The sequence below is a fragment of the Sparus aurata genome, chromosome 2 (assembly GCF_900880675.1).
Source record: "Sparus aurata chromosome 2, fSpaAur1.1, whole genome shotgun sequence".
In the NCBI taxonomy this organism is placed as follows: Eukaryota; Metazoa; Chordata; class Actinopteri; order Spariformes; family Sparidae; genus Sparus; species Sparus aurata.
This window is the reverse complement of record NC_044188.1, coordinates 3,839,115-3,851,183: the sequence shown is the minus strand read 5'-3', so window position 1 is coordinate 3,851,183 and position 12,069 is coordinate 3,839,115. Positions and strand designations below refer to the sequence as shown.

Here is a 12,069-nt window from a genome sequence, read left to right as displayed (position 1 = left end):
TCTTATCTTTAGAATATCTTCCTAAAAGATCTTAAAAGATCAGAGAACATTGAATGGGTTACTGTTGCTTTCCATGCAGGTATGAAGAGGACTATGAGCGCCTCCAGGCCATGAACGAGCTGCTGGAGTCTGAGGAGGCTCCTCTCCCGCAGGCTGCCCTGCAGCAGTGGCTCCAGAAGCTCGACGTTGGCTGGAACAAACTGCTGGAGATGTGGGAGAGCAGGAGAGATGTTCTGGTCCAGGCTCACATTTTCCATCTGTTCCTGCGAGATGTCAAACAGGCCGAGTCCTTCCTCAACAACCAGGTGAGACAATGACAATGACGCTTGGTTTATCAGTCCTAAAACCTTGGTTCAGATATGGCCAACACCAGGTGACATGTCACTGCTGTGTAGATGATGATACATTATACATGGATTACTTTACTACCTTTCATCATCACATGACTGTCTTTCTATGTCAGTGATGTATTCCCAGCAACTGGGAGCAAGCGTTCTTTTTTTGCTCCAACCCCGTTGCATCATACAAATCTGCTTGACTAAAACATCTGAACAGTTTTTTTATTCAACACTAGAGAAGCTAAATGCCAAATGAACGCAGCTGCTGTATGCAACATGCATGATGTGCTTTTATGTTGCAGTTTCACCTTTTAGGTGATTTTCTTTGAGCTTGTCTGTCACTGAGGCAGAGACAAATCCTCCTTCTCTCTGCTCATTTTTCCCTTTTCATCTTATCTTTTCCTCTGATGGTGGCAGACCAGAGGGACCGATATACTGCACATAAAATCAGTAGGAAAAAAATATGCAGCTAAAACAGTTGTCAGTTAGATTTCACTTTTATATTTAGATAGTTTTCTCTTGTATATATGCATATACAATTACATGGGGGATAAAACCCGTCCTGCTTCTGTCCTTTAGTCGGATCACATGATAATGATGGTAACAAAGGATAAGCCATATTTCATCACATAAACATCCTGGTGACTTCATGAGCATCTGAACGGGTCAAATGCTGCTTTCTGACTGCAGCAGAGCATCAACTGGACTGGGTGTGGTCGGCTTAGCCCTGCCAAAGTCAGCTCTGAGATACGGAGAGAGGGAGACAGAGAGAAAAGAAGAGTGTGTGTGTGTGTGTGTATGTGTGTGTGTGTGCGTGTGTGTGTGTGTCAGCAGGAGACTTTTTGCAGAGTGTCCCTGTGTTATATGATATTAGAGCAGGAGCTGTCAAGGCAGCAGCATCCAGTAACTTTAGATCTACATTGTGGAGGAGGAATTGTTTGCAGCCTCCTGATACTCAAGTCTGTGTGTGTGTGTGTGTGTGTGTGTGTGTGTGTGTGTGTGTGTGTGTGTGTGTGTGTGTGTACATAATGATGGTATTTATAGGCTTGTGTAAATCATACTAGCCTCTTATTGACTACATTTTGTCCATGATTCTTAAGTTACTGTGCAAGTATTTGTTCTGAAAAGATCAAATCTGAGATCTTATCTTCATTTGAAGAATGCAGCAGTGTAATTATTTAACATTTTAGTGCCATGAATAATAAGTTGATTAAGTCCAGTTTTTAAAGGATACAATATTCAGTACCTTTTCAAAGCAAATGTAGACATTGTCAGTAGTTGTACCTAGAGTGATGATTATAAGTGGTGTGAATCTTCACTGGCCCCACAATTTGATTTGATTGTGATTCATCTGTCAACAATTTCAATGCACAGCAATTCTTGATACATCTCGATGCATCTCAGGGTATGGCATCCTCAATTCCTGTCCTCCATCGTCAAACATCACGAACATGATCGTTGCACTCAGAGACGGACGGCTGAGTTGACCACGCCTCTTCAGTTTATGCTGACAAGCTGGGCTCGCTGTATTCTTTATAGCTGCAGACGTTAGCTAAAGGTGAAAATGGCCAACGTTGTTAGTAATTGTTGTTAGGCAGATATTACACCCGGTGTGTCTCCTCCAGTATGTACTTCCCAACAATTTCAGAATTCTGAAATGTCCCCTAAACTGTCCACTTTCAAAAGACTGGGTGAGTCTTTTTTGATCACTCACTGCAGATCTCTGCCTCCCTCAGAAATATCTCTTAACGTAATTACTCTAGGCTTAATGTCCGCCCCCAGTATTCAAAGCCTGAATTTGACGTTGCAATGAAACTTCATTGTCCAGCAAAGGCCAGAAAATCAACAATCAACACAGGCTGCAATCTCTCAATTATGCTCTGCATGATTATCCTTTTTATTTAATAATGTATTAAAGTATTTTTCTTTGCCCCACTCCCATTATACACTAATTTACTATCAGCATCTTTCATATTGCCATATAGATATGATTGCAGCACATTTCCAGCTCTACAGTTTACCCTCTGTCAGACCCTGATCTTGTAGTCTGCATTGCTGTATTAAATCTCAGTATTATATGTGCAGAGGTTTGTTATTCTCATCTGAAATGTCACAGGCAGAGCTGCCCTCGACTCCTGTGTGTGCATGTGTGTTGACCAAAAGGTCCCTTTGAGTTTGATATTAGATCTTTACCAGGGACAAGCTCTCCTTAGTAGCCTGGGGCTTGATTTAGAGAGAGCAGCATTTCTTCTTCAATAAGCATCAAAGACGTTGCAGGCCGTAGACCTCTGTCTGCCTCTCCCTGTTGTTTCTCCCTTATTTTAATTCATTTTCTATCTATCCAGAGGCCATATACATTTGTGATGATATTACTGGTTTCAGTAGTTTTGTTTCAAAACATCATCATTTCATATTTTCTGATCTCAAGATATTTATAGACTAAAATTGAATAAAAACAAATTCTGGAATACTGCTGCTACCTTCCCATAAAAGGGCAAATACAAAATAGTCATTTAACAGAAAAATGTATTGATACGTCTATTAAAAGAGAGACAATTGTGATTGTCCTCTGATAATTTTCTAAAGATCAAGGTAATGTGTTAAAAGCTAATAGTGTTAACAGTCAGACGGGACAAAGAAAAAGCAGCAAATTCTCAAATTAAGAAGCTGACACTGAGAAATGTTTGGCAGCTTGGCTTTAAAAAATACTTACTTACTTACTTGATTATCAAAGTATTTCTTTGAAGTTCTAGATCAAATGATTGAGAATGTTTGAACCCCAAAACTGACCTGTTAAACAGACTTTATATGGTTTAGTAGATGAATTAACCAATATCAAGCTTAAATTTCAAGAGTTGGTTTTATCTATTCAGCTATCTTTCTGTCAGTTGTTGCTGTGTTTTTTAATTACCTCACTGTATACCATGTCCGTTCTTTAGGAGTCAGCCCTTGCTCATGTGGAGCTGCCCACCACTGTGGAAACAGTTGAAGCCGCCATCAAGAAACACAAGGACTTCACCACCACGATGGAGCTGAACCTGCACAGGATCAAAGCCGTGATCGAGGCCGGAGAGAGTCTGATCAGCCAGAGTAACATCTACTCTGAACGCATCAAGGAACGTATCGACACCCTCGCCAAAAGGTACCGCATACAAACCAAAAAACAAAAAGTTATACAAAGAGAAATAAAGGAAATTACTTAGAGCACAAAATATCTTGAGGCTGATCACATTGACAGTTGTGAAAAAGTAGTTTTCCCTCTCCTTTACATATTTCATATAGAGGACATTTATTCTGTGTAAACATATGCCGTGTAGAGGTTGTGACAAAAATTGTATATGCTTTGTAATAATGGAAATTCTTCTTAATAGATTCTTGAACTGATTTTAAAGCACAACAGTCCATGCAGCTGCTTCCCAAACACAATGCGACAATAATAAAAAGAATAATGAAAGCTACAGAATTCGAAGCAGAGGGAACCCCAAGTGTAAATGAAACAAAACACTGAAAACAGAGCTTGGTCTGTTAGGTCCAGAAGTGACATCTGACCATGAAATCTGTGTGATAGCTGAGCTGGTGGTGTGTATGTGTGTGTTGGGAGGGGGTTGTGTTATTGTGTGTGTATGTTTCCAACAATAGCCATGTGAAGACCCATATGGTTTTTAGACTTAATTTACATGAATTAACTCATTGGACATTTATTTTCCATCCATGGGGACACATTATTATTAATTATTATTTTGATTTATTACATTCTGGTTCTGTAATAAACCATTTCACGTTGATTACATGAATTAAGGTAATTTGTTAGTCAAGCACAAATTATCTCAAATGAAATGACTCCATCCTTCACTCTTTCAGGGGAAACCAGAACAGAGAGCTAGCGCATCAGTGGCTTGAAAAACTCAACGACCAGTGGGAACTTCAGAGGTTTCTTCAGGACTGTCACGAGGTAGGAGGCCAACGGACTGGTTGTACTTGTTGGTTGAACTCTTAGAGACTTAAGAGGGTCGCATGCAGGGGAGGATTAAATCGGTTCAAGAGAAAAATAAGGATGGTAATCTCTTTGTTCCCTTTTGTTACCATAGCCAACTTCACATTTTGGTGGCCTCTAGTGGCAGCACAAGATAACTGTTTTCATCCTTCTGAACTTCAATACCCAGAAACCATCATGGCTGCGTCACAAGTTTGACCTCCCTTTCACCCTCTTTGTTGCTGATGGGAGAAAAAAGTTTGTCACTAGTGTTTTAAAGGCTGTTTTTAAAAAGTTTTAGTTTTAAAGATTTAAATGGCTTGATTTGGACAGGATTTGAAGTTAAAGACTTGACTTGAGACATGATGAGTGAAATGACTTTTTCTGTGTTAATTTTATGTTTTCAGTTTAGTTTTTAAGTTTTTTTGAGTTTGGCTGTCTATTTCATTGTTTTAAAGTGATGGGGAGACAAAACTGCAGCTACGGCTGCCTTGAATTTGTTCTTGACTCAGAGCAATCTGTGATTTAATCTGACTTAATTTACCCAAGAACAAGTGACTTCGGACTTGCTTGACATTTGGACCAAACCATGACTACTTATATACTTATATTTAAACATACTGTTCTGTACTCACATGATTGCATGATCTCTGGGACGTTCTGTATTATGAGGCTCACCAGTTTCCTTGTTGGAACTATCACTGCTGTGGTTCACAACTCATGTATGTCCAGCCGTGTTGCACGTGGCTCACCTCTGATCACTCCTGCAGTTATTGCTCTCTCACCCTGCAGAGTCTCAGGCTTCTTTCTGGGCCAAAACCTTGTTTAGTTTCAGCAACTTTCTCTCTTTGGCTCGACTGAATAATTCAGCAGCACAGCTCCTCATCACTTATTCAAAGGAGGAAGAGTGTATCTGACTGTGTACGAGTGTCTGCATGTGTAGGTGTGTGTGTGTCAGCCATATCCATCTATCTGTCTGCTCATACTGTACGTTGTGCGTGTCTGTAGAAATACAGTATGCATGAGGAGTCTTCCCCTCACTGTGTATGTGTGTGTTATGTGTGTGTATATGTGTGTAGCCTACAGTGGGCGTGTGACACTGCGTCAGTCTGTAGGAACCTGAGCTCGCAGCTCTCAGGGTGTGTTCTTGCGTTCAGTCCATGCTGCATCCTCGTGTTTCCTGCTACTCGCTGCTGCTCTCCATTCACTTGCCAACTGTTTTACACAGAGTTTTATGCAGCCAAATAATTTTTTTGTACACAAATGATCACATCAAGAGTTTATATTCTTTCGGCTGGTCTTTATGGGTAGAATTATGGCACACTTTTTTTAAGAAGTTCTGTACTTCAAGTACAAATTCAAGTTTCGCTGATTTGAAATTTCCATTTTATGCAACTTCATACTTCTGCTCCATTACACCTCAGAGGCAGATTTTGTACTTTTTACTCCACCACATTTAACTGACTGCTTAAAGGAGAACTTCGGTCGATTTAAACATGCAGCTTCATTGCTCAAGCTACCCTTGACTTGCCAGTACTGAAGACGTGAACACATTTGGTCCAACCATTACAGAGCTCCGTGAACGGAGACTTAGCATTGACAGCTAACAGCATGGGGTCAGAACTTTACACTGTGTTTTAAGCGTCTTAACATGCTCCACATCTCACACCAAAAGTTATGCAACATCAGCAGACACCTTAGCACACAGCACTGTAGCGTGTATGACTCAAAATGAATAAAAAAGTAGTTAAAACAGTGTGTTTGTGCAAGCAGCTACTTCCCTGTTTGTTGACATCCGTGTCTTCCGGTAGCTAGACCAAACTAGTCCATCTGTCGAGCGTGCACTTACTCCCTCACTGGCGGAGATGGAAACGTAATCCAGCATTTTCGTGTTTCTGTTCATAATGTACATGTCCATGTTACAGCCTGTCATGAGCCATGAGCCTTACAATAGCCTGTTAAGCCTGTTAAGTGCACACTCGATGGATATGCTAGTTTGGTCTAGCTACCGGAACGCACGGATGTCAACAGACAGGTAAGTAGCTCCTTGCACAAACACACTGTTTTAACTATTTTTTTATTCATTTTGAGTCATACACGCTACAGTGCTGTGTGCTAAAGTGTCTGCTGTTGTTGCATAACATTCGGTGTGAGATGTGGAGCATGTTAAGACGCTTAAAACACAGTGTAAAGTTCTGACCCCATGCTGTTAGCTTTCAATGCTAAATCTCCGTTCACGGAGCTCTGTAATGGTTGGACCAAATGTGTTCGCGTCTTCGGTACTGGCAAGTCAAGGGTAGCTTGAGCAATGAAGCTGCATGTTTAAATCGACCGAAGTTCTCCTTTAAGTTACTAGTAACTTTTAGATTACAATCTAAGAATCAATCTTATCTACAAATTTGGTGATTTTTAATGTGAATTTTTTGTAATATATTGAAAGATGAAGTGTTTGTATATGTGTTAAGAAAATTCTCCTACTACAGAAATACTTCACTTACTCATATATCATTATTTCGGTTAAAATAGAGTCATTAGCAGATCAGTGTTACTAATTACAAATACAAAACCACATTTCTGGATGGGTAAACGGCCTCATGGCCTCTCAGTTGACTTGTTGATTGGACACAACTTTAATCTTCAATCAATTTCACTTACTGGAGTCTTGAAAAAATAAAAAAAACTCAATTTTTTCCCCCTCACTTATATAATCTTCATAGTCCCTCTTCAGCATGTCTCCATCTCAATACAACTCCATCTTTAGGACCAAAGGGCGCTGAAGGGGTGATCTCAGTTAGAGATCACACTGTAGCTTTTTACCCGGATTCACCTCCTGGTCTGTTTCAGGAAAAGAGCAGGTGTATGCCCAAAGGCTGCTTTGCTAAACAGAGTGTGTCTTTATATAAAAGATGTAACACATGCAAAGTCCCTCTGTGTGCATTAATCACAGTTTTGAGCCTGTTTGTGTTTTTCTTCTGTCTGGTCAGACATTACAGAGGGTAAACAGTGTTAAGACCATTTTCTTTTTTTGAATATAGAGTCAAATGATTATTCTTCTACACCATTTCTCTCTTTTATCTTTTTTTACTATGTAGCAGAATAACACTTTTCCTGGACTCAACAGGTTAATTTGTATAATTTGTGTGTACATTCAAGTTGAAGCTGGTAAAGGTGGTTTAACAGCTTTATAAATGGTAGCATTTGAGTTTCCCTTCAGGGTATCAATACAGTTTTATCTTAATGTACAATATCAAATCAAAATGTATTTGTTGATCATCTTGTGTAGTAAATTAAATCTGCAAAATATCCTGTACCTTAATTTGTCATATAAATGTAGTGGAGTAAAAAGTACAATAAAAGCACTTCAGTAAATTTAAGTAGTTAGCTTCCACCATAATTGATTAATCAATTGTTTTTGAATTGCCACTTGAAGATTTAGTTAATCAAATGTCAGAATCATCCATCATAATTTTGCAGATGTCGATGGCGCATCTTAAAAAGATTTTGTCTAACGAATCTTCCAAAACCCAAACAGATTTGATTAACTGTGATACAAAAAAAGAGAAGAAGAAGACAAAGCTTGTTAATACATTTTCATTTACTTGACTAAATGATTGGATACATTTTTCTAGTTCCACACATTCACATCGACCTTGTTGAATCTAGGAGCTTTTGTCAGCACATGCAGGGTTTTCCAGTGACGTGCACTGAAACTACTGGCTCAAATACATGAGGTCTGATGACGTGATGATGGGGCTACAAATCCTCCCCTCTCCCTCTTTCATTGTCCTCTTCTTCCCTTCCGACGTCAGACAAACTTCTCTATCTCCTCCTCCCCCTCCCACACTCATCTTCATTCATTCTCCACCACCCCTCAGCCCCCCAACACACACTCCTTCCCTCCTTTTTTTTCCCCCCGTCATTCAATTAATTTACAGTCTCAAGGGGGGCATCAGGCTGTGACCCTTCATGACCTCTGCAGTCATCAGACCTGTGTGTAATGTATGTGTGAGAGCGAACTCGTGTGTTTCTGCACGTGTGTTTATAAAAATCCTGACAAGTGTGAGCGTACACGCCACTGTTTCTTGTTGGCTTCTGCATGTAGGTGTGTGTGAATGTGTGAGGCATGTTTACTCATGTTAGCCGACATGTCCTTACCCGTCTGTGATTGTGTGTGATAGCTTCAGGAAGAGGTGACAAAGTGACAAACCGGGGGGGGGGGGGGGGCTTTGGACAGAAATCCAACCCCAGTCCTTTAAGGGAAAGAGGAGCAGTAAATCTATCAAACTACAAATACATCATTTAGGATAAATCACTGCGCTGTCCAATCCTCTACTGTCTGTCTTCCCACTGTCGCCCCTCCTCTGTTCTTTCTCTTTTGCTCTTTCCAAACCTCTTCTCTCTCTCTCTCTCTTTTCTCTCTGCTTTACCACTGCAGCAGCGTCAGGCAAGCTGGAGACAGAGAGTACAGCTGCCTGGGACTGCTGCAGAGAGGAAGAGAAGGATGGTAGAGGGGGTTGGTGTGTGTGTGGTGCAGGAGGGGAAGGATGAAACAAAAGCAGCTGTAGAGGAGCCGTGAGCTTGGCTGTTAGTGGAGAACGGCGTGCTTCAGTCCCCCCCCAAAAAAATATCCGATGTTTTTCAGCCTTTCTTTCCCTTCACACTCATTTTGACACCATTTTAAGCCCACCTCCCCCCTCCAACTCCTCCAGCTCAGCATCATTAGCCGTGACCGGAGAGCCTAGAGGCGCTGCCTGAATCCCCTGCCCCCAAAATCCGAGTCTTTTGCTCCTCCCTCTCATCTCCTCTCCTCCTACTCCACTTCATCTCTCCTCCAACCAGCCAGGCTGCCTGCTCACCCACTTGCTTGCCCACTCGCTGAAGGTGTGAAGCAGGGGAGGGGCACCCATGCACCGGCTCGGCTGCCAGCCATTTTATTGTTTTGGGGAGGATGATTTTTTTTTCTTCTTCTTCTTCTTCTTCTTCTCTCACTCATCCTCATTATTGCCCTCTTGCTCTTCACTGATCCGCCCCTGCCCCTCCTCTCTTTCCTGGTTGAGTGTACCGCGAGTCCTCGGCAACACAAGGAGAGAGAGAGCGAGAGAGAGAGCGAGAGAAAGAGAGAGAGAGCGCAGCCTCAGTTTGAAGTCTCCAGTCTGTCTCCTCAGCCTTCTGTATTGTTGTTATTTACCCTCCTGCTTGGCATTTTCCTTTCAGCAAACCTTTTGTTTCGCTGTCTCCAGAAGGCACTTCTCTTTCTGTCTAGCTCTCTTTAAGCTTCCTTTCCTCGTTCTCCCTCTCTCTCCATCCGACTCTGCGGTGAAGAGCGTCTTTGCATGTGTGTGACGGCAAACCAGCGAGGATGCGGATACCAGCGGCTGCCTGCAGCTGCTACAATCCCGCGGGCTGTTCCAGTTAAACGCCGCCGGTAAACGGGTTACTCGCTTTCAGTTGGGTTAGGAGAGAGGGACGGAGGTGCAGGTGGAAACGCTGCATGCAGGTGTGAGGATGATGATGACGGAGAAACGAGGGTGCTGATGCTGACCTGAATTTGTTGGTGATGCTGTCAGCGCAGGCGTGAGGTGTTTCACTGTGTGTTTGCCTCACACAGACAGATTTTACTCTTTGATGGAGAGTGGAGGGGTGTGTGTGTATGTGTGGGGGGGGGGGTTCTCTACGGTGTGGGTATGTGTTAATGCTGAGGACACTGATCTGTTGTGTTGTGTGTACATGTGAATTCTTGCGGCCATGCTTGTTGGTACACGTGTGTCTGCCTACATGTGCCTGCTGTGCGTCATTAAATATTCATGTCTGTGTGTTTGACCTTGCATTTCCCACTGTATGTGTCACTGGTGTGTTTATCTACAGTATCTCTACCTATCAGCTTAGCTTTTCCTCAGAATTATGATAATGTAATGTGAGTGTGTGTGTGTGTCTTATGCAATCAAACAAATGCGTCTCAATTTCAGTGTGTGTGAGTGTTTTGATGTATCCGATCTTTTAAAATAAGAATTCAGTCAATGCACACTAACAGTTATTTAGGGCCTGGCGATGTATCCATATATATTGTTATCATGATATGAGGCTATATATCATCATAGACTTCGGACAATATGATTTAACAAGATATGCCATAAACGTTGTCTTTTCCTGGTTTTAAAAGGCTGCATTACAGAAACGTGATGTCATTTTATGATCTTGGCTTTTCTAATACTTCCCACGTTATCATTATATCCACAATACTGAGGATTTTGTATCAAATATCTCATTGTGTTAATATCTTGTGAAAATACCATTAGTCATCCCTGCGATATTATCAGTATTGAGGTATTTGGTCAGATCGTGCTGTTTATTTTATCGCAGGGTCCTAGCATTTATGTAATACTTTTGAGGAGGTTTCAAAATACTGAGATCCATCCAGCTGGTTTCTGGGGAGGTCAAAGTATGGGTGATACTTCCTCATAATAATTGGTACACCAGTGGCACTGTCAAGGCTTTAAGCAGTGTAAGCTAAGAAGGCTAAGCAATAATATAGTGCAAGAAGTATTAATTTTATAAAGTCGCTAAGTTATATCCTCATGAATGGATGATATGCCGTACCAAAGACTGAGGATTATTGTCAGTAACCATGGAATATACTCATTTTGGTGAAGTGACTGGACATGCAGGAAGTCGCGCCTATACTGTGAGTTATTTACAGTATGTACACTCATTCAATATTGACACCTCTCTCTCTCTCCATCTCCTCTTCTCTGCCTGTCTCACTTGCACAGCTGGGGGACTGGGTGTGTGAAAAGATGCTGATGGCGAGGGACAGCAGCCGAGACGAGACCCAGAAGCTTCATAAGAAATGGCTGAAGCACCAGGCCTTCATGGCCGAGTTGGCCCAGAATAAGGAATGGCTGGATAAAATTGAAAAGGTGAGTGCTGTTTTTTCCCATCCCCTGAAGACACAGATTTGGTTCTGCTTTTTCTCTTGCTTGAAAGTTTAAAGGGTCACTCGGATGTTCAGTGAGTTTTCTGCTCTTTGGCTTTTTGGAACAGGAGAAAATGCCACTGTGGAACATAGAATAATGCCCATGTGTATTTTATTATATGGTATTTGTGATTCGTATGACAGTAAGCAGAGGAGGAGGTCAGGATATGAAAGGAATGGCATGACATTTTGGTTTTAAAGTAAAATCAAACAAGTGATCTACTTGGACTTGGACCCAATGACATTATATGATAATTTGTGTTATGGCTTTGTAGGCAGTTCATAGTGAGAAAGGACCACAGAGTTAGACAAAAATGAACACTTCGTTTGAACAGTCAATCAGCAGTATTTGTCAGACGTGTGTAGAATATTCCCCTCAGCAAAATGACTTACTTTGTAGTTTCTTTCTACTAATATGTTTGCAATCTGTGCACAGGTGATTTGGCATATTTGAAGCTTTGTTTATCACATCTTGCTTCGAACAGTCACAAGTCAAAATGCTGAATAGCAGGCTCTTTTGTGGAACACCATATAAAGTGTCTGAGATAAAGTCTATACACTATACTTATCAAGTGTTCACATTATTATATCAACTTTTAACCAGTTTCCCTTCAGTTAAAGTCTGCAGTTTAAAAAGTACTTAATATCAAGAGATAGATAAAAGGTTGAAGAATAGAGAAAAAGTTACATATCTTTATTTGTAAGGTATACTGTATATGCTAGCTAGCCTACTGTGCTAATCTAAGATTTATTAATCTTTTTTTAAAGAGAAAAGTGACCCTCTG

The 12,069-nt window shown here is 41.2% G+C and overlaps 1 protein-coding gene across 1 annotated transcript in view; it reads left to right on the top strand.

Annotated features, from left to right (window-relative positions):
- sptbn4b (spectrin, beta, non-erythrocytic 4b) overlaps positions 1–12,069 on the top strand; it is a 79,556-nt gene that overhangs the window by 32,041 nt on the left and 35,446 nt on the right. The window contains 4 exon segments of the mRNA XM_030439898.1: positions 80–305; positions 3,278–3,480; positions 4,200–4,290; positions 11,082–11,228. Coding sequence (XP_030295758.1) covers positions 80–305; positions 3,278–3,480; positions 4,200–4,290; positions 11,082–11,228 — 667 coding nt within the window.